The sequence below is a fragment of the Eurytemora carolleeae genome, unplaced genomic scaffold, assembly GCF_000591075.1.
Source record: "Eurytemora carolleeae unplaced genomic scaffold, Eaff_2.0 scaffold1054, whole genome shotgun sequence".
Lineage (NCBI taxonomy): Eukaryota > Metazoa > Arthropoda > Copepoda > Calanoida > Temoridae > Eurytemora > Eurytemora carolleeae.
Window position 1 is genome coordinate 64,959 of NW_019397933.1, and position 19,383 is coordinate 84,341.

The 19,383-nt window shown below is 33.6% G+C and overlaps 3 protein-coding genes across 4 annotated transcripts in view; all 3 read right to left on the reverse strand.

Annotated features, from left to right (window-relative positions):
- LOC111716376 (recQ-mediated genome instability protein 1) overlaps nt 1-19,383 on the reverse strand; it is a 24,425-nt gene continuing 5,042 nt past the window's right edge. Inside the window, exons 3-11 of one of the 2 annotated variants that reach the window (XM_023491824.1) lie at nt 17,082-17,091; nt 3,008-3,107; nt 2,589-2,634; nt 2,183-2,296; nt 2,025-2,084; nt 1,818-1,890; nt 1,449-1,550; nt 293-1,290; nt 1-190 (exon numbers count right to left, since the gene is read on the reverse strand). In XM_023491824.1, coding sequence (XP_023347592.1) covers nt 20-190; nt 293-1,290; nt 1,449-1,550; nt 1,818-1,890; nt 2,025-2,084; nt 2,183-2,296; nt 2,589-2,634; nt 3,008-3,102 — 1,659 coding nt within the window. In that variant the 5' untranslated portion in view covers nt 3,103-3,107; nt 17,082-17,091 and the 3' untranslated portion in view covers nt 1-19. Of the gene's footprint in view, nt 191-292; nt 1,291-1,448; nt 1,551-1,817; nt 1,891-2,024; nt 2,085-2,182; nt 2,297-2,588; nt 2,635-3,007; nt 3,108-4,821; nt 4,916-17,081; nt 17,092-19,383 lie in introns of those variants that run through there. The other variant, XM_023491825.1, reaches the window with a different exon arrangement.
- LOC111716377 (ubiquitin-conjugating enzyme E2-17 kDa) lies at nt 5,845-9,753 on the reverse strand. Its single transcript, XM_023491826.1, has 5 exons — nt 9,575-9,753; nt 8,321-8,416; nt 7,017-7,156; nt 6,615-6,663; nt 5,845-6,034 (listed from the first exon to the last, which is right to left on the reverse strand). Exons 1-5 carry the CDS (start codon nt 9,623-9,625, stop codon nt 5,912-5,914), a joined length of 459 nt encoding a protein of 152 aa, XP_023347594.1. The 5' UTR covers nt 9,626-9,753; the 3' UTR covers nt 5,845-5,911.
- LOC111716375 (phosphatidylinositol 4-kinase beta) overlaps nt 15,410-19,383 on the reverse strand; it is a 24,812-nt gene continuing 20,838 nt past the window's right edge. Inside the window, exons 10-15 of the mRNA XM_023491823.1 lie at nt 19,102-19,336; nt 18,739-18,830; nt 17,960-18,042; nt 17,405-17,471; nt 16,236-16,376; nt 15,410-15,583 (exon numbers count right to left, since the gene is read on the reverse strand). Coding sequence (XP_023347591.1) covers nt 15,425-15,583; nt 16,236-16,376; nt 17,405-17,471; nt 17,960-18,042; nt 18,739-18,830; nt 19,102-19,336 — 777 coding nt within the window. The 3' untranslated portion in view covers nt 15,410-15,424. The remainder of the gene's footprint in view (nt 15,584-16,235; nt 16,377-17,404; nt 17,472-17,959; nt 18,043-18,738; nt 18,831-19,101; nt 19,337-19,383) is intronic.

The following is a 19,383-nucleotide window of genomic DNA, read 5'->3' on the forward strand; positions in this document are numbered from 1 at the left end:
GTCGACAACTTCACGTCTCCTATATTGGTCGTGAAATGTACGGAGAAATAGTGTTTTGTTCAAACGCGTTCTTCCATGAGTTATCAGTGTCCGAGTATTGTCCGACCATAAACACATACATATGCGACCACTGTGGACCCTCAGAAGTTTTCTTGATTTTCATAGTACCAGCCAAAGTTGAACTCACGGCCTTCAAATATATCAAGATTAAATGTTATGATAAATTAAACTAGAATTTTTTATTTTCTTTTTGGATGGATGGGAGTAAGTATAAGGACTTAAATATTCTTACCCTGATAGTTACAACATATCTTCGGTCCGGGTTCATCTTCATTTCCTTCTTTAACTCGGAGAGATAGAGAAACGGTTCAGATGGTATCAACTTGGCTTCAACCTCTGTTGGGAGTTCAACCTGGTCAAATATTTCAAGGTCGTCCTCGAGATCAAAATCAGGAATATCCATTCTCGGCCTTTTAGGCTTTAGGAAGGAGTGTATTGAGGTCTGAATGGTTTGCTTAGGAGTAACAGTGCAGGGTTCTATAGTTAGAGGAGATATCCGAGCTACAGGCTGACATTTTTGAGAAGGAGGTTGGTGCGGAATACTAGGACGAGACTGAACACTCGAGGATACAAACGGAGATCGAAACGGAGGATTATTTTGGGTTCCAAGAACTTGAGGTCGTATGGAGGATGGTTGTTGAGGTCTGGAGGACATCATAGAGGATACTTGACTAGTATTTGAGATGTTAACTGAGGTAGGAACAGGTTGAAATGTATTATCTGACAATGAGAGTAATAAATCGTCATCGTCGTCTATCATAGGGAAATCGTCGTCGTCCATAGCAGGAAAATCATCATCGTCCCAATTTACATCGTCCAGTGTTTCCGTGTTCTGAGGAAACGATCTATTTTCCTGTGCTCGTGGCGGATTTATTGGACGGTTATTTGGTTTTGATTTTGTCTGATTATTGGTGGGTCTAGGTCGATGATTTACTTGGATATTCTGTGACGGAAGGTTGGTTTGAGAAGGATTTATATTTGCTGGTCTCCGTTCTGTTAGAGCAGGTCTCACAACACCAGGTTTAGGAAACTCAATCCTCTTCTTATCAATCTTGGTTCCAATCTTCTGTGTGAGAACATTCTCTGTTGAGAACCTATCTTGGAGCTCTTCAACTTCTCCTCCCAGGATCCGAACTGAGTTCTGGGTTAGGAGAAGTTTCCCTCTCCGGCACAGGATGGGACCTATCAGTTCTATCTTCAGTCCGGGTGGTATCATGTTAGGAAGGACACCTTGAGTAATTAAAATAATATTAATATCAGTGATTTTTGAGAAGTCAAGGGTGATAATTGAATGCTGGTCAAGGTTTTGGAAAGCTTAAAATATCACAAATTTTCATAATTTTTTAAAGTTCAAAATTATAATTAAAAGTTTTTTTTGAAATATTGACCTACTCTCTCATGTTCTACTGCCTGGATCTCTTGAAATCCATCTGTTAAACTCAAACTGAGCATCCTTGAAGAGCTGGGCTCCCAGCTAGCAACAAACCTGCCTTAAGCATTGTTTATAATTCAAGGGATTTGTTGATAAATATTTTTACCATTTTAAGATTTTTAAAAATGTGGGTTTAAAATTAGCAAAAATGGAGAAGAATTAGCCAATTGAATTCAAAATCTAAGAAAATCCATTTCCCGGAGAGAGGAGGAACTATTCAAACGAATACTCATGTATATATTATATTTGGTCCGGGTGAGTGTTACATAGTTCCCTTGATATACCTTGACTAGGTTGGTATCCAGACTGTGTTCCCTTGATATACCTTGACTAGGTTGGTATCCAGACTGTGTTCCCTCGGAGTTTTCTGCGGAAACACGAGCATTGGCATTTTCTAACTAAACACAAAAACATAGTTTTAATTTAATTATGAGAATTTTATGCCTTTTTCAACCAGGTAAAGCATATTATTACATCGGCCTGCATGCACTTAATAAGATTTTTATTTATTAAAACTCAAAATAGTTCCAACCTTGTGTATTTTTTGTAGTTGACCGTATGCCGGGTTCCCGATATCATATCCGTAATTAACCTTCAAAACTTGAATTGAGATTTGATCAAATTTATAAGATTGAAAAAAAAAACAATATAAATTTTTCTTTATTATGTGTTCAAGGAACAAGTTCTTACCTGCACTGAACCTTTCCCCGAGAGTTTAATTTTCTGTATTGAAGTTAGGTTTGGAGGAAACCAAGGCTTCTCCATGATACCTGGAGTTGATATATCTGCAAGCAACCATTGCTCCTAGTTGTAATTTGTAAGGTTTGAACGAAATTATTTTCGACGAGTTGGGTTAACATTGATAAAGTTATAACGGGAATTCAACTGCCAAACTTTTAAAACTCGAGTTCATATTTTGAACAATAAAATTTTGGAGGCCTGTTTCAATTACGTTTATACTCGTCCGACGTTTGTAAGTCCGACGTTGGTACTGGTATCATTTGTTTTCCCGAACAAAATTACATTAAATGCAGGAAGGGGGGGGGGATATTTTGATAAATATATTCCCCTTTAGAAAACAAAGTTAAGATGTTACCTGAACTCCTAAAACTATTCTATCTTCAGAAATATTTCCCTCCTCTCTAGTATTATTCAATATCAGAGACAAACCAGAATTATAATTAAGAAAATTAAAATAAATCTGTTTTTCCGTAAAAAAAGGGCATAGTACAAACAATTGCTGCACAATGTACTGTACAACACAATACTTGTTTTGTTAAGTCCGAGTTCTTTTAAGAACGAATTAAAGTAGCGTAGCTTTCAATGAATTATTCATCCCCTACATCCTAATCTTTATTTTTTTATTTTTGGAAAAGATTGTACCGAATGGTTTTAGGCACATTTTTTTTCTATTGATATGACTGTTAATCAATTCTTACATTACCAAACAATTGAGTAAAATTTAACCTAAAGTCTAGGAAATTATTTTTAATTCATCAGATGTTGAATAAATCCCTGAGATATTCAACACACTGAGAGATCCAGTCCAAGCTGACAAAGTTTCCATGGGCGTGAAGTCTTTCATGTATCCTTCGCGTTTCATTATTCATTCTGTAATTATAGTCAATTGATTTTAACGTTCATAGTTTTCTACATTATCTACATCTATGGGATCGTACACAACTCTTAAATTGGACAAAAACTAAACTCTGAAAAAAGCAAGGTAATTTCCTAGAGAACGATTTTTGGACAGCCACCACTATTTCCCCTTCAGTGCCACATATTAGCTTTTTTCACTTCCGGCAGCCATGAGCCACCACTATTTCCCCTTCCGTACCACCACATTTGACTCTTCCAGGCAAAACTACTTCTTTAAATGGTATATTTAAGGCCTTTAAAGTGTCCACAACCAAATTGTTCGGTCAATTTCTTAACCATCTATAACCTGAATAACCCATACCTTTCTGCGATGTTCGGGAGAAGGCAGGCGGCCATGAGCCACCACTATTTCCCCTTCCGGACCACCACATGGTATAATAAATCCTGTAAAGTGTGATTTTCAAAAATCCATCCGCGTCACCAAATATTATATATTTAAATCTTCATATTTAAGTGTTAATGTGAAAAAAGGATGATTCGATCCTCCTAAGTGAACTGCACTGCAGAACTATTTTAAGCAAATCTAGATTCTGATTTTCATATAAATGGCTTATTTTTGAGAGCAATATAAATATTAAAAATGACGCACCATAAAATTTTGAAGGGTACCCTTGTGTGAAAATTGCTAAAAAACGTTTTTTTGTTTTGGATAAAATCTGTAACGCGTAATGACAGTAAATGTTGCGATTTTTATAATATTTTCTTATTCTTCAGACTACTCTGAACAATTTTTCTCTGTTCCCACAATACAAAAAATGACATAGTTTACCTGCTAAAATCTAAAACAAACGACCTCTGTTATATATTAATAATTAATCTTATGTGGAATTGAAAAAGTGACGCGGCTGTATTATTTAAAATCACACTTTAAAAAAATAGTTTTGTCCGGAAGTCAAATGTGGTGGCCCGGAAGGGGAAATAATGGTGGCTCATTGCTGCAGGAAGAGAAAAAAGCTAATATGTGACACAGAAGAGGAAATAGTGGTGGTTCATGGCCGCCTGCCTTCCCCCGCTAATCGGAGAAAGGTTAGGTTTTGGATTGGGTTAGAAATTGACCGAACAATTTGGTTGTGAACATGTACTTTACGGCTCAGTACGTAGGGGGTTCCATAATTTCCGTTTTTCCCAGCTCCTCCGATAACCGACATTGAGATTAATAAATTTCCGTATATTTGTTCATTTTTACTATGAAAGAGTATTTTTCATCGATATTTAAATACAGTGTTACCCACAAAGGATGAGATTGTGAAGACGACTTATAACTCTTTAAATATAAGGATCCCAAGTTAAAATGTACTTTGCCTTGTATGTACTTTTTAAATGGATAATTTAATGATTTGGCGTAGATAGAAAAAGTTTATAGTGACAGGAAGTCATGAATAAAAGGAAACGGACAGTATAAATTCCGCACAGTCGTCTCTGATATCAGGGGCGTACTCGGCGTACAGAGGATGAGGGCTCAACCCTCGGATCCATAGATTCTAAAGCTTCAATGGGGTTTTCAAAAAATGTAAGTACTGGACCAATTCCTGAGTACGCCACTAGCTCAAGTCTTATACGGATAAGTTTAAGTATTAATTTAGTCATAACAATAGGCCTCTGTAATGTAATAAATGTGTACGCCTACAAGATTACAGCCTTAGAAAATAAAATTTTAAATAAAATCTTACATTTCTTTTTGAATTGCAAGTCACTTGGAATTATCTCCTCCCGTCTGGCTCTGTCTGTGTAAAAGCATGCAGAAACAAGGAGGGAAGCAATTTAACTTCGGTTAAAGAAAATAGATGCAACGATAATAAAGAAATTCCCGAGAATTGAAATCATAATTGAATTGGTTGGTAATTTTTTAAAAATCATTTTTCCTTCCGGGTTAAGATTTTATGGCAACATTTTCAGGTCTAGTCGAGATGAAAAGTACAACTTAAATAAATTAATTAGTTTAAACCAAATTAATTCCTCACTTAGGAAAGAGTTCTTAATTAAATTAATTTGAGCATATTAAATCAATTTCGTCAACAACTTTCATGTTGACAGCTCACTAATGGAGGTTTATGTAACCTCTGTTTGCCTTAAATCTAAATAACTATATCTTGAAAAAAATAATAATTAAATTTTATTCAGAATTGTGTCTCCTTAATAAAATAATTCTCGACTTGTAACATCGAAAAAGATTTATATACAACAGTAAAATATTATTATTTTCACATGAAATTATGATAAATTTTAAGTTTAAGAAAATCCCAGAATATCGTAAGGTTCTTTAGTATTTGATTCTTAATTCAAGGTTCCATATAGTCTAAGATTTCTAATTTTACAAAAATTTCGTTGATTTGTGAAACAATGAACATTTTACAACAAAATATTTTATCAATGTAAATTCAATTCACATAATACATATCAGAGTGCATTTCAAATCTGATTTAAAGTTAGAGTAAACAAGAGAGCTGTAAAAAAACTTCTTGGCTTTTGTGATTGATAAAATTCAATATTTTCTACGAAAAAAAACCACTCATACCCGTTATTTTACTGGGTTACTTGCTTCATTCTAACTGCCTTTGATACATTCTCGCTGACCATGTCCAGCCCCCCCCCCCTCCCCCTCGATAAAATGTTTAAAATTACACAAAAAGAATTTTTATTGATTAAGTGAAAACATTAGTTTAAAAGATAGAATTTAGAAAGTATGAAAAAGTATGAGGTTAAATAAATATGTAAGCTCCCCCCCCCCTCATCCTCACGCACACAATTAGATCTAGAGGTTTAATCATCACACCAGGATTGTTCTACGCAGGCTTTTACTCTCTTCTCGTATTCTCTTCTATTCTCCTTGAACAACTGGGCTGCCATGGAATTAGCTGGGGAGTTAGGGTTGGGATCACTCAACTAAATATATTAATAATTAATCTTGGTCAGATAGATGCAGGGGTGTATATTTTTTACATTTACCCTCTCACCCCTTCCCTTGGAAGGGGCGTGTGTGTATATCTTTCATAATTTGAGGGGAAAAAATTGGGACATCAAAATGCAAGTTTTACATTCTTTTTTGATACTATTTACCCTAAAATTAATTTGTTCCTCCCAATTCTGCGAGAGAGGTTAGGTTACTTAACGTCCCTTGTGACAGTTATGTAAAATAACCAACCATTCTGCGAAGTTTTCGGGAAAAATTCGCGCATTTTCATCTCAAAAGACGATAAAATTGTGTATGTATAACTACTTTTTCGGGAAATTAAAAATTTTACTTAACCACGGGTTCCCTCGACCAATTTTTTCTACAAAATTGGTCTTGGGAACCTTTGGTAAAGTACAATTTCCTTAACTTCCCTGTAAAGTAGTTGTAAATAATAATAATCATTCAAGTTTAAATGTTCATGTTTTAAACAAAAAACAGTTTTGATTTTTTTAGTGATCATTGTTTCCTGATAAATATTAATAAATATAAATATAATTTTGTTGTTATTACCAGTGATTGGATACTGGTGAGGATGGCTGAAACATCATAAGTAGGTGACCTGAAATTTAATTCTCATGTTTACAGGAAAAACTGGAAATTTCTACTTATAACAAAAGTTGACTGAAAAGTTAAAAAACAAACAGAACACAGATGGAATTGACTGTCGACGTGATATGTCCGATTTACAATGGTACATTTAAACCTTTATCTGAGTTACAATGAGGAAGATATAGACATTAAATTCCAACGAATTTCTTCTTTGTCTCTGCAGCGTAAATACCAAGCCACTAATTTTATCATTCTTGATCATATAAAGGATTGTAAGATACTGTTGTAAATCAGACATAAGACTTAATAAAAGTAAATCCCTTTAAATTACGTCTTTCCAAAAATATATATTTTTTAACTTACCATCTGTTCTGCAAAATATCTAAACAAATCCCTCCGTCCGCGTAAATATTGGGATGAAACATTTTAGACAAGAATTTAACTACAGGGGGTTTGTTTGGATATTCTTCACTAAACTCCATAGTCAGCTTGAAGGTACCATCCTGGAATATTAAACAATTTAGAACCAGGAGTATATATTGTTGAAAAATCATGTCTGCTCCCCTCCAAAAATTAATTTAGCCCCGCTCACAAAATTATTATCCCACATCTGCAAATATATATCTCCCATCCCCTTCCCAAAAATCATCTTTACAAAAGTTTCCCCTTTCCACAAATAATTTCCTCCCTTTCCTAAATTAATTTCCTTCTCTTTAAAAATCCAAGTATGGAATGTTTGAGTTTAGCAGATTTTATCGCTGAGAGATAATGGTGAAAATAATTGATTTTTAAGGGAAAACAATTTGTTTTGGAAATAAATATAAAAAAGGTGAAGTCAATTGATGTCGAAAATTTGTTCCATCCTGTTGAGAAAACCATATCGATTGCTTTGCTGTTTTCAATGAAATTCTCTGGGTTAAACAGAAGTAACCAGAAATCCATGGAATAATTGTCGTCTTCTATATTTCTTTGTGTTTATATCTATTTATGTCATTGTAATGGTTATTATTAAGTACGAAAAAGTTTTTGCCGGGATTTTTATTTTTTCTAGTTTGTTTAAGATCAAAATGAAAGTATTTTCACACCGAACGTAGTGAAATTAAAAATCACAACAAAAACTTTTTCGCACGCATGATACCCATTTCAATAACATATATAGTTTTATTCAGTTTTACTCAAATTATTCAAAAGCAGGTCGATAAAGTTACTTAAACACCCTGTTGTAGGGTGATTAAGTAACTTTATCACCCTACAATGACACAAAATAAGTATGAAATTTGAAATTTTAATAGCAGGGTGAAAAAGTTACTTTTGCACCCTGTTGTAGGGCGATAAAGTCACTTAATCACCCTAGAACGGAAAATATTGGGTGTGATAAATTCCATCAAAATTGAATAAAAAATATATCTTGACATTTTATCCTTCGTCTTATTTCAACATATCCAACGATATAGAAAAACCTTAGAACGACAATCAAGCCCCGTGTTTTCTGGTTTCCGCTATAAGTGAGAATTTAAACTTAAAATGTGTGAATTTCTTTTAATTTGATTATGGAATAATTTATTGGGAAAATGTATAGTACTGAAAGTCATGCAATAACTTGATAGCCAATTTAAAAATGAATATTTTCAGTTAAAAAATAAAAAAATATGAAATTCCATGTTTACCTCAAAAGGAGTATCATGAGGTCCAAATATAACAGCATTCCATAGTAATATATTGTTCTCTCCTGGAGCACCAGATACACCAGCAGGTGGGTCCTCCTGCAACCATACAAATATATATATAGAGAGAGGGGTCCTCCTGCAACCATACAATTATTCATATATAGGTGGGTCCTTCTGCAACCATACAAATTTATGTGTGGGGATTCCATCTGGCAACCATACAACAATTTGTGTAGAGAGTCCTTCTGCAACCATGCTATTATTTGTATGTAGAGAGGGATCTTTTTGCAACCTTACAAATATACATATAGAGGAACCTCCTGAAACCATACAAATATATGTTATACTAAAGGGGTCCTCCTGCGACCATAAAAATATATGCATAGAGGGTCATCCTGGAACAGGGGCGTACGAAAGCATTTGTGTAGGGGGGGGGGGGCACATTTAACACGCGTCAGCGCGAAAATTTGTTTGTGCCCCTCCCTTGGCAACATTGTGCCCTTCCCCTTTAAAACTCCTTTTTTGAAAAAAATATGATACATTATTTAACTATGTAAACTATTCGATCATATACACACTTCCAGATAAAAGGCTTTGGAAAATTATTTATGTAATTTTCTTAAGGGGGGGGGGGCACAAAATCAGGTAATCCCTCTTAATACTGTTGTGTAAGCTTCAAGGGATGAAAAATATAGATGGAAACGTTTCTAAAAAATATCTATATTTTCATAGGATTGATACATATTGTATAATAAATTATGATATCAAATATATATTTACACTAAAGGCAGCATTGATTAAAGCTTTTTTAATGAAACCTTTTAAGTTAAGGGCAAAAGTGAGATTTTAAAGTATGTTTTTGCTATACGATGTAATTATACTTAAATAGAATATATGCGTAATTTCAAGTGACCCTCCATTTATAGAGTGGCAGGTCCGATGTACATTTGAAACTTTCATTTCTCCATAGTTTCTGAAGAAAAGAAAGCGCTAGTCACTTTTGTAGAGAAACCACAAATAAAATATTCAGTTTTCAAAATGGGAAACATGGATTTTTAATGCAATACTTGATCAGACAAAGCTTTGAACTACGAACATGGATGGGCTTTGACCAAATTGTGTAAAAAATTTTAAGAGTAGTTTTAAACTGCCATTAAACGTTAGGAGAGGCGAATAGTAAAAAAAATCCACATAAAAGTTTCATTTTAAGAAGGTAGGTTATCTCATGAGGATGATAGTAAAGTTTGAACTCACCTGCAATCGTTTAAAATCTCTCATTAATCGTCTTCTAGCGGCAGTCGTCATCTTTTAATAGTTGATTGGTTTTTAGAGGCTTTCCGTCTATTAAATACACTATCGCTTCAGTAAACTTCTTTATATAAATGTTTCTTGCGATCGCTTTCAAACCATTGATTTTAAATCTGAAAACTTTTAAAAAATTTATAATTAAGTTACGTCAAAGTTTCTCAAAAATAATTGATTCATAAATGTTGCGCAATAGAAAGAGGTAGGTTGCAGTGTAGTTGCATATACATTTAGTAAAGAAAAGATAAAGTAATACTTCTACTACTCAACTGTGCAGTGCACTAAAGGCAAGAATATACAACAGAAAATGACAATTCATGTTACTCCAGTAAAAAAACAAGAAAAGTAAAATGACGAGTGTTCAGCCCTTAGCTACATTCAGGCCAACAATCTACTTTGCTTAGTTTGCTGCGCTACAGAGTAAGTATGACTGGCCTGGTTTGCTTGTAGCTAGAGCTCCGACTAAAGTTTAGAGAAGACAGTTGAGAGGGACTGGAGGAGCCAGCTACACATCAGCTGGCCTATTTCAGGGGTGAATAAATCAAAAACTTTTAATAATATTAATATTTTATCTAAAAATAGTCAGTAAGATTAATATTCGGGTTGATTAAACAACATATTTTAAACTGTGTAAACATTTAAAATGCATGTTAAATGCCACCTTGATTAAAATACAATAAGAGCTTAAAAGCTGTTTTAGCTTTTTTAACCCATATCATAATAGATTACCTCCAAGTTGTAACGTCGAAATAAACACAAAATACTCGAAAAACTTTCCACAAGAAAATTCTTATATTATAGCTTTTTCAATTTTTCAAAATAATTCAATCCTCTTAAATTTTCTAATTTGTCCCAAAATCGTCCAATTTAGACCGATTGACGATCTAATATGTATCTATTCTATTCAGACACTGTGCCCTACATCATCTCCTCTATTTAGACACACTGTACGGTCCTTATCATATATCTCTTCATTTTTTAGGCCCATTGTTCTACTTATCATTTCAAGGCCGTTAAAGTAAGGATTCTGTAGAATTTTTTTTACCCCCCCTCGAAAAATATCATGATGTATATCAAATGATTGGATTTAGTTGGGTTTGCTTCGTTTGATTTGCATTTTCCACTCATTTCTGGCATTAACAAACTCCATCAAATAAAGGCTTCATTTCCTACCTTTCAGCTTTCACCAATTGTTTTAGGACAACCTTCATTGTAGTCATTCATTTTACATTATCTACAAGATCTGTAGAAAAACTGAATTTATTTTAAGTAACATAAAAAATAGTTTTACGTTCTAAGAGGAAAAAGAGGTTACTTTTTTAAAAATCTTTAGAAAAGCTACACTGCAAAACGTTGAGAAAATATTGTGTTTTTTATTTTCTAAATTCTAATTTCTAAAATTTCTTGTCGTCAATGCAGTATGTTAAGATCTTAAATAAATCTAATATGGAAATATTATTTAGAAGTAAAACTGTATTCTTCATTGCCCATAACCTTTTTTTCTGTTAAAAAAACATCTTATTGTATTGACATTAAGACTATTACTTAAGAATTTAGAATCATTTAGAATATGCATGTTGAATTAAAATCATTCTAGGGGGGGGGGGTAAAATCCCCCCCCCCCTATTTACGCCACTGCAAACTGTGCTCCTTGGCATAGCTTGTATTGAGTCATACTGTGCAGTATGCTCCTTAGTCCTGATCATCTCTTCTATTTAGACGAAGTGTGCGCCTTATCATCTCTTTACTTAGACACAAGCTGTGTTCCTTATAATCTCTCCTGTTGAATTGGGACGATTGAGACACAGTGTGCGCCTTATCACCTCTTTATTTAGACACACTATCCTACTTATTATCTCTTTTATTGAAACACACTGTGCTCCTTATCATCTCTTTCATTTAGACACACTGTACTGTACACCTTATTATGTTTTCTATTTAGACACACTGTTCCTTATCATCTGTTCTATTTAAACACATTGTGCTCCTTTTTATCTCTTATATTGAAACACACTGTGTTCCTTATCCTCTCTTCTTTCTAGACACACAGAGCTCGTCATCATCTCTTCTATCGAGACACACTGTGCTCCTCATCATCTCTTCTATAAGACACACTGTACTGTACTCCTTCTCTTCTATTTGGACAGAATGTACTGTACTCATATTTTCTATTTACACACACTGTGTTCCTTATCATCTGTTCTATTTAGACACACTGTGGTCTTTTTTACCTCTTCTATTTAAACAAACTGTGTTCCTTTTTATATCTTCTATTGGAACAAACTGTGTTCCCTATCATCTCTTATTTCTAGACACACTGAGCTCGTTATCATCTCTTCATCGAGACATACTGTGCTCCTCATCATCTCTTCTATAAGACACACTGTACTGTACTACTTATCTTTTTTATTTAGAAACACTGTATTGTACTCCTTATCTTTTTTATTTAGAAACACTGTTCTGTACTCCTTATCTTTTTTATTTAGAAACACTGTACTGTACTCCTTATCTTTTTTATTTAGTAACACTGTACTGTACTCCTTATCTTTTTTATTTAGAAACACTGTACTGTACTACTTATCTTTTTTATTTAGAAACACTGTACTGTACTCCTTATCTTTCTTATTTAGAAACACTGTTCTGTACTCCTTATCTTTTTTATTTAGAAACACTGTACTGAACTCCTTATCTTTTTTATTTAGAAACACTGTACTGTACTCCTTCTCTTCTATTTGGACACACTGTACTGTACTCATCTTTTCTATATACACACACTGTGTTCCTTATCATCTCTTTTATTTACACACAGTGTGTTCCTTATCATCTCTTCTATTCTGACACACTGTACTGTACTCCTTATTATCTTTTCTATTTACACACACTGTGTTCCTGATCATCTCTCCTATTCTGACACACTGTACTGTGTTCCTTATCATCTCTTCTTTGTAAACACACTGTGTTCCATATCATCTCTTATATTCAGACACCTTAATTTCTCTTTCTCTTAATTTGTTTCTTTTCTCTAATGAAATGCAACACATATTTATGGTTCATTATCAGTAAAAATCAATTAATTGGATTACATTATTACATTTAATAAAGATTTTTATAAAAATACTTTGTAGTTGTAGAATGTATTGTAGAATGCATTAACTATTATTAGAGTATACCGTTCGTGTAGTACTGGAAATTATCATATAACCTAAAAATAAATATAATTATAAATATAAACTTGTTCAAGGAATATAAAAGCAACTTCCATAAACTAATGAAAACTTCGGTTTCTGGTAGGATTACAGGGGTGGGCCCTGGAGCGGCCGCTCACCCCTGGAAAATTGCTTATACCTGGAAAGCTGCTAATCGCTGAGGGTGAAGCTGTAGGAATGAGCTACGAAAAAAGCGATAATTTTGAAATTCCAAAATCCAATTTGATATATTTGTTCTATTTATAAAAAATAAAAGACTTCAGACAATGAGATAAATATGCTATGAGATTGTGAGTTGAAGTCCTACTGCTTAGATATATTATAAAAAAGGTGACGCAGACTGTTAAAGTTTGAGTTAAATCTTACTCCCCCCAACTGCCCCAAGGGGTGAGCAGAAAACAAGGTTTCGCTCACACCAAATTAATTCCTGTATCCGCCCCTGGGCAGCACATGCGATACTCCCAGAAACTGCAGTACGCTTCATTATATTCTTTGGTTTTGTGTAATATTATCTCCAACATTTTTATTGTAATGACAAAATAATAATAATAATTTGATCAGGAAATCAATTAAATACCTAACAATTGAATCAGCCAAAAGCCAATCGACCACCAAAAAAACTACTTCAATAACTTATCAACCAGCTCTTTCAGCAGCAAAAAACTAACCTACCAACCAATCTACTAAACAGCGAACCAACCAACCTATATACTAACCTACCAACCAACCGACTAAACTTACAACCAATCAACTAAAAAGCAAACCAACCAACCAACCTCCCAACCAACCAACCTACCGACTAAATACCAACCAATCTACTGAACATTAAACAAACCAGTCAACCTACCAACACATTAACCAATCCAATAAACAGCTAACCATCCAGTCAACCAACCCTTTCTTTTAACAGCAAAAAACGCCTGTCAACCTATCAACCTATCAACCTATCGATAAACTAACAATACAACGTACTTAGTTGTTAAAGAATTTAATGATTGATGAACCATGGCGTCCACTAGACTATGTAGTTTCTCTTCAGTAAGGTTGAGATGAAATCTTGTTTTCATCGCTAGGACGGAGCTACTACTGTTGAAGCAGGGCAACTGGGATCCTGTCAAAAACATTATTATCATTCATTTATTAATATTGACTAACCTGCTCTCATAATTATAGATTACTGACTAACCTGCTCCCATGATGACAGAATATTGACTAACCTGCTCCCATAACTAACTAATTATAGATTACTGACTAACCTGCTCCCATGATGACAGAATATTGACTAACCTGCTCCCATAACTAACTAAAGAACATTGAATAACCTGCTCTCATAATAATAGATTACTGACTAACCTGCTCCCATGATGACAGAATATTGACTAACCTGCTCCCGTAACTAACTATAGAACATTGACTAACCTGTTCCCATAATTATAGAATATAAACTAACCTGCTCTCATAAAAATTGAATATTGACTAACCTGCTCTCATAACTATAGAATATTGACTAACCTGCTCTCATCATGACTTTAGAATACTGACTAACCTGCTTCCATAACAATAAAATATTGACTAACCTGCTCACAAAACTATAGAATATTAACTAACCTGCTCTCAGTCATAACTATAGAACATTAATTAACCTGCTCTCATAACTAAAGAATATTGACTAACCTGCTCGCATAACTATAGAATATTTACTAACCTGCTCCCATAACTACAGAATATTGACTAACCTGCTCCCATAACTACAGAATATTGACTATCCTGCTCCCATAACTATAGAATATTGACTAACCTGGTCCCATAACTAAAGAATATTGACTAACCTGCTCGCATAACTATAGAATATTTACTAAACTGCTCCCATAACTACAGAATATTGACTAACCTGNATTTCCTAGCTAGAGAAACCCTTTATGCATAGAAGTACAATTCATCAGATTTCCTAGCTAGAGAAACCCTTTATGCATAGAAGTACAATTCATCAGATTTCCTAGCTAGAGAAACCCTTTATGCATAGAAGTACAATTCATCAGATTTCCTAGCTAGAGAAACCCTTTATGCATAGAAGTACAATTCATCAGATTTCCTAGCTAGAGAAACCCTTTATGCATAGAAGTACAATTCATCAGATTTCCTAGCTAGAGAAACCCTTTATGCATAGAAGTACAATTCATCAGATTTCCTAGCTAGAGAAACCCTTTATGCATAGAAGTACAATTCATCAGATTTCCTAGCTGGAGAAAACCTTTATGCATAGAAGTATAATTCATAAGATTACAGAAATGTGATCTGCATTTTTGTTCTGACAAAACTACAAACATTTAGTTCAAATTTCAGTTTCTAAAATAGAACTAAAAATTACTTCTCATCCAATAAAAATCACATTGTGCAAAGTAAAACTGGGTTTTCAACCTTGTCCAATCATGTTTAGTGGGAACCTTATCTATGCAATAAATTAACCTGCACTAAAGATATGTAATTATAATATTATGAGCTATGCTTTGTACCAATCTATTTTATAAAAATTATAAAACAAATTGTAAAAAATATATGCGACTAAAATTTTTATTTTTAATGTTTGAATAAATTATAAAGGTCTTACGTCAACGAATTCAGGTGTAAGTTTAAATGGCGAGTTTTCAAATCCGAGGTTTTTAGGCGAGGATGAGAGAATAAACCCATAATCAATATGAATTATATGTCCTTCACTGTCCAGCAGAATATTCCCATTATGCCGATCCTTCACCTAAATATTTATCAATTAAAGGGAATATTAACATTCCCCCCTCCCCCCACTTTTAATCATTTGTTTCGCTGAATTTGGGGAAAAAAGGATTTTTAGAAAAGGTATTAAAAAACTTGCCTTTTAATGTTCAATTTTAATTCCCCCTCCCCCCCCCCCATTCTTAAGAACTCACGTTTTTTTCTTCTTCAATTTTTACACCCCTGGGAACTTAAAGTAAATCTTTGTTGCTATTGTAATCAAAAGGATAAGATTAAAAACATTCAAAACAAAAATTTAGATTCTAAAGTTGATTTATTCAATGGAAAATATTGTATTTTTTTATCTCAGTGAAAAAGTTAATTTGTCAAAATTTTATCAATTTTATCAATCTGAAAGGTAGAAAAAACTATTATAATAAACGGTTGATATTGTTAAATGTTCTTCATAATTAGACATCAAGATGTAAAGGGTTCCAAATCTCAATGGTTAAACTATTCATTTAAATGCCGCGTCGTAAAATGACGAGTTTAAAGTCAGCATTTGGTTCCCACGTTTATAAGATATAAACTTGCCAATAGATATCATTGTCCTCATACTTATCCCCCCCCCCAACCCTCTTTGAAGTTATTGTTTCTTGAAAATAAATACCCCGGCTGTTATATTACTGGTTTACCTGTACAAGGTATGAAACAATACAGTACGCTGCACAGCTTTGAACAAAGTTTCTCTGGGCTGTGAGGAACTCCTCGGAGTTGAGAGCACCGTGCTCCTGCAGGAAGTATTCGAGGAGGGACATCTTACTGTTCTTCTTCACCTTTATACAACATAATAATAAATAAAAATAACTCATAATAACTGTTTAAGAGACTATATTTTGGTTTGCGGTGCTAAAAGTTTTTTTTGTCAGAAGTTTTCTTTTATCGAGAAGGTTCAACCCTTTTCAATCGGGTAGAGAGGTGAAACCGCCTCAATTGATAACTTTGTTTATAAAGAAGACACTTCGAAAAATGCTTCAACTCCGAGCTTAATCTGGTAATTTGGGCGGCTTAAGTCTTCCTCCCCCCGTACATCCTTGAAATCATCTCTGGATTGTTCAGCAGATTGACCCATCCAACATCTCAGAACAAAACCCTTCAGCTTATAACTTAAAATTTCCCTTTCATATTTAACCTTTTAACTTTGTTTACATTTTGATTTTGGTTTCAACAGTAACTCTGACATTAATACATTTACTACTTTTAAGTTAGCACAACTTTACTATTAATATCAAAATTATGAAAAATATTGAAAACGAAGATAAGTTCATTAGCTTCAGGAATCATATACTTCAGTTACACTTACATAATCGTACGTTGGTTATTTTGGGAATGTAAATATTCAAACTTTTGTTGTAAAAATACTTCAGTCCGATATTAATAGAATAAAATATTAATAAAATAAAATATTAATAAAATAAAGTATGAATAAAATAAAATATTTGCAACGACAAATTCTATTTTAACTTATTTTAACCAACAAATTTGGAAGTGGGATTTTAAATGTAAAAAAAAATTATTTTTCCTAAACTTAAGTTATATCTGAAATTGTGTCTTGTATCTAGGGTCCCTCTATCGATGATCAAAAATGAGAATAATAATCATTTACAACTACTTAACATATAAATTAAATGAAGTTGTTTATTTCCCAAAAAATGGACACAATTTTATCGACATAAAAACTGAAAATTAGCATTTTTTCCAAAGCGGAATATTATTTTACTTAATAATACCAAGGGACAGTTAAGTAACTTAACATCATGGAAGTTGGTCCAAAGGAAGTAAAATCAATATCTGATAATGTTACCTGATGTAATGAAACTGTATTTAGAATAGGTTCAATAAGGCCACTATCGTTGGATAAAACTAGGATTCTAGGAAGAAATATAGATATATAAAGCTAAAGGGAGGAGGTAGTGAAGGGGGGGGGTATATCAATTGATATACAAGCCATAAATCAAATATTTTAGCTATTTCGATTTAAAATAAAGTTAAGAAATTAACCAAAAAGTTTATTCATTAATCTTATTATTCGTGTCTTTTGATTCAAGAAAAGGTCTGAACTGTTTTTCTTTAAGATTAATGAGTTAAAAAAAGTGTGGGATGTGGATATACTGGATATACTGGGCAAGAACAAGAAAGAGCTGAAAACTTTCAAGAATAATTCCCGAGATCAGTGTTTTAATGAAACTTTATTCTTTATTTTTATAAAAAGTTTTTGCAAAGTTTGGTCTATTGTGAAAAGAATCCTGAAGTACTCCTGAAATAAATTAGATGGTTTTTGCAAAGAAATATCAAATTTACTTCACTTTAAAACAGCAGTGGGGGGGGGGATAAGAGGCAGCAAAAAAGTTTTCCCTACTTGTATGGACGGACGTACAGTGGGACATGCTCTTCTTTCCAGATACGTTGAAGTAGTGTTAAATATTGATAAGCTAACAGTTCCTGAAATAATTCAATCAATTAATCATTCCATCAATCAATCAAATTTGATTCCGTCAACCAATTCATCAAATAACCGTCAACTAACCTGTCTCAGATCATTGCCGCTTTTAACTATCACATTTAACTAACCTGTCTCAGATTATCGCCGCCTTTAACTATACATTCAACTAACCTGTCTCACATCATCGCCGAATTTAACTATTACTGTCAACTAACCTGTCTCAGGTCATCGCCGTATTTAAATATCACAGTCAACTAACCTGTCTCAGATAATCGCCGCATTGAACTATCACTGTCAACAAAGCTGTCTCATATCATCGCCACATTTAACTATCACTGACAACTGTCTGTGTTGATCATCGCCGCATTTAACTATCACAGTCAACTAACCTGTCTCAGATCATCGACGAATTTAACTATCACTGTCAACTTACCTGTCTCAGGTCATCGCCGTAATTAGCTATCACAGTCAACTAAACTGTCTCAGATAATCGCTGCATTTAACTATCACTACCAAATAACCTGTCTCGTATCATCGCCGCATTTAACTATCACTATCCACTATCTGTGTTGATCATCGCCGCATTTAACTATCACTGTTAACTAACCTGTCTAAGATCATCGCCGCATTTAATTATCACTATCAACTAACCTGTCTCAGGTCATTGCCGCATTTAACTATCACATTCAACTAACCTGTCTCAGATCATCGCCGCATTTAACTATCACAGATAAGAGATTCCAGGTTTCTAGGTTCCCATACGGACTATTCTCCCGGATCCTTTTTACTGAGTAAATAACAATCATTTGTTAATTAATTTTATTTAAAACATGCTGGATACAGATCAATCTGAATGGCCGTGATCATGAATAATTACAGGCTCTACAATTATAATTTGATAAAATTGTTGATTTATTCAGTTTTACATAAAAATTCTTTTGACATTTTGTATTAATTGTAGTTGAAAAATTAATCATAGTTCTTTCTATCCCCCTTATTTTTCAGGAGCAATCCCTTTAAAACCAATTTAATTGGATGAGAATAAAATATAACTTTACCTTTTTCCTCCCAAGGTTCTTTTAGAACACTCGCTGAGGGGTCTTCAGGGTCCCTTTTAAACCCACTCTTGGTTTTAGGACCGTTTATGGATTCAGAGAGTCGACGACGAATATCAATAGCAGCAACAAAGACAGGTTCTCTAGAGTCCGTTGAATCCACGGACATTTGACTAATTGTGTCTCTGTCCTTGAGTTTTCTCAAGGTTTGGTACTGAGCGGATATCTCGTCATCATCCTTGTTAAAATAAATATCCTATATCTCCAGGAGGGGTTGGATCAGGT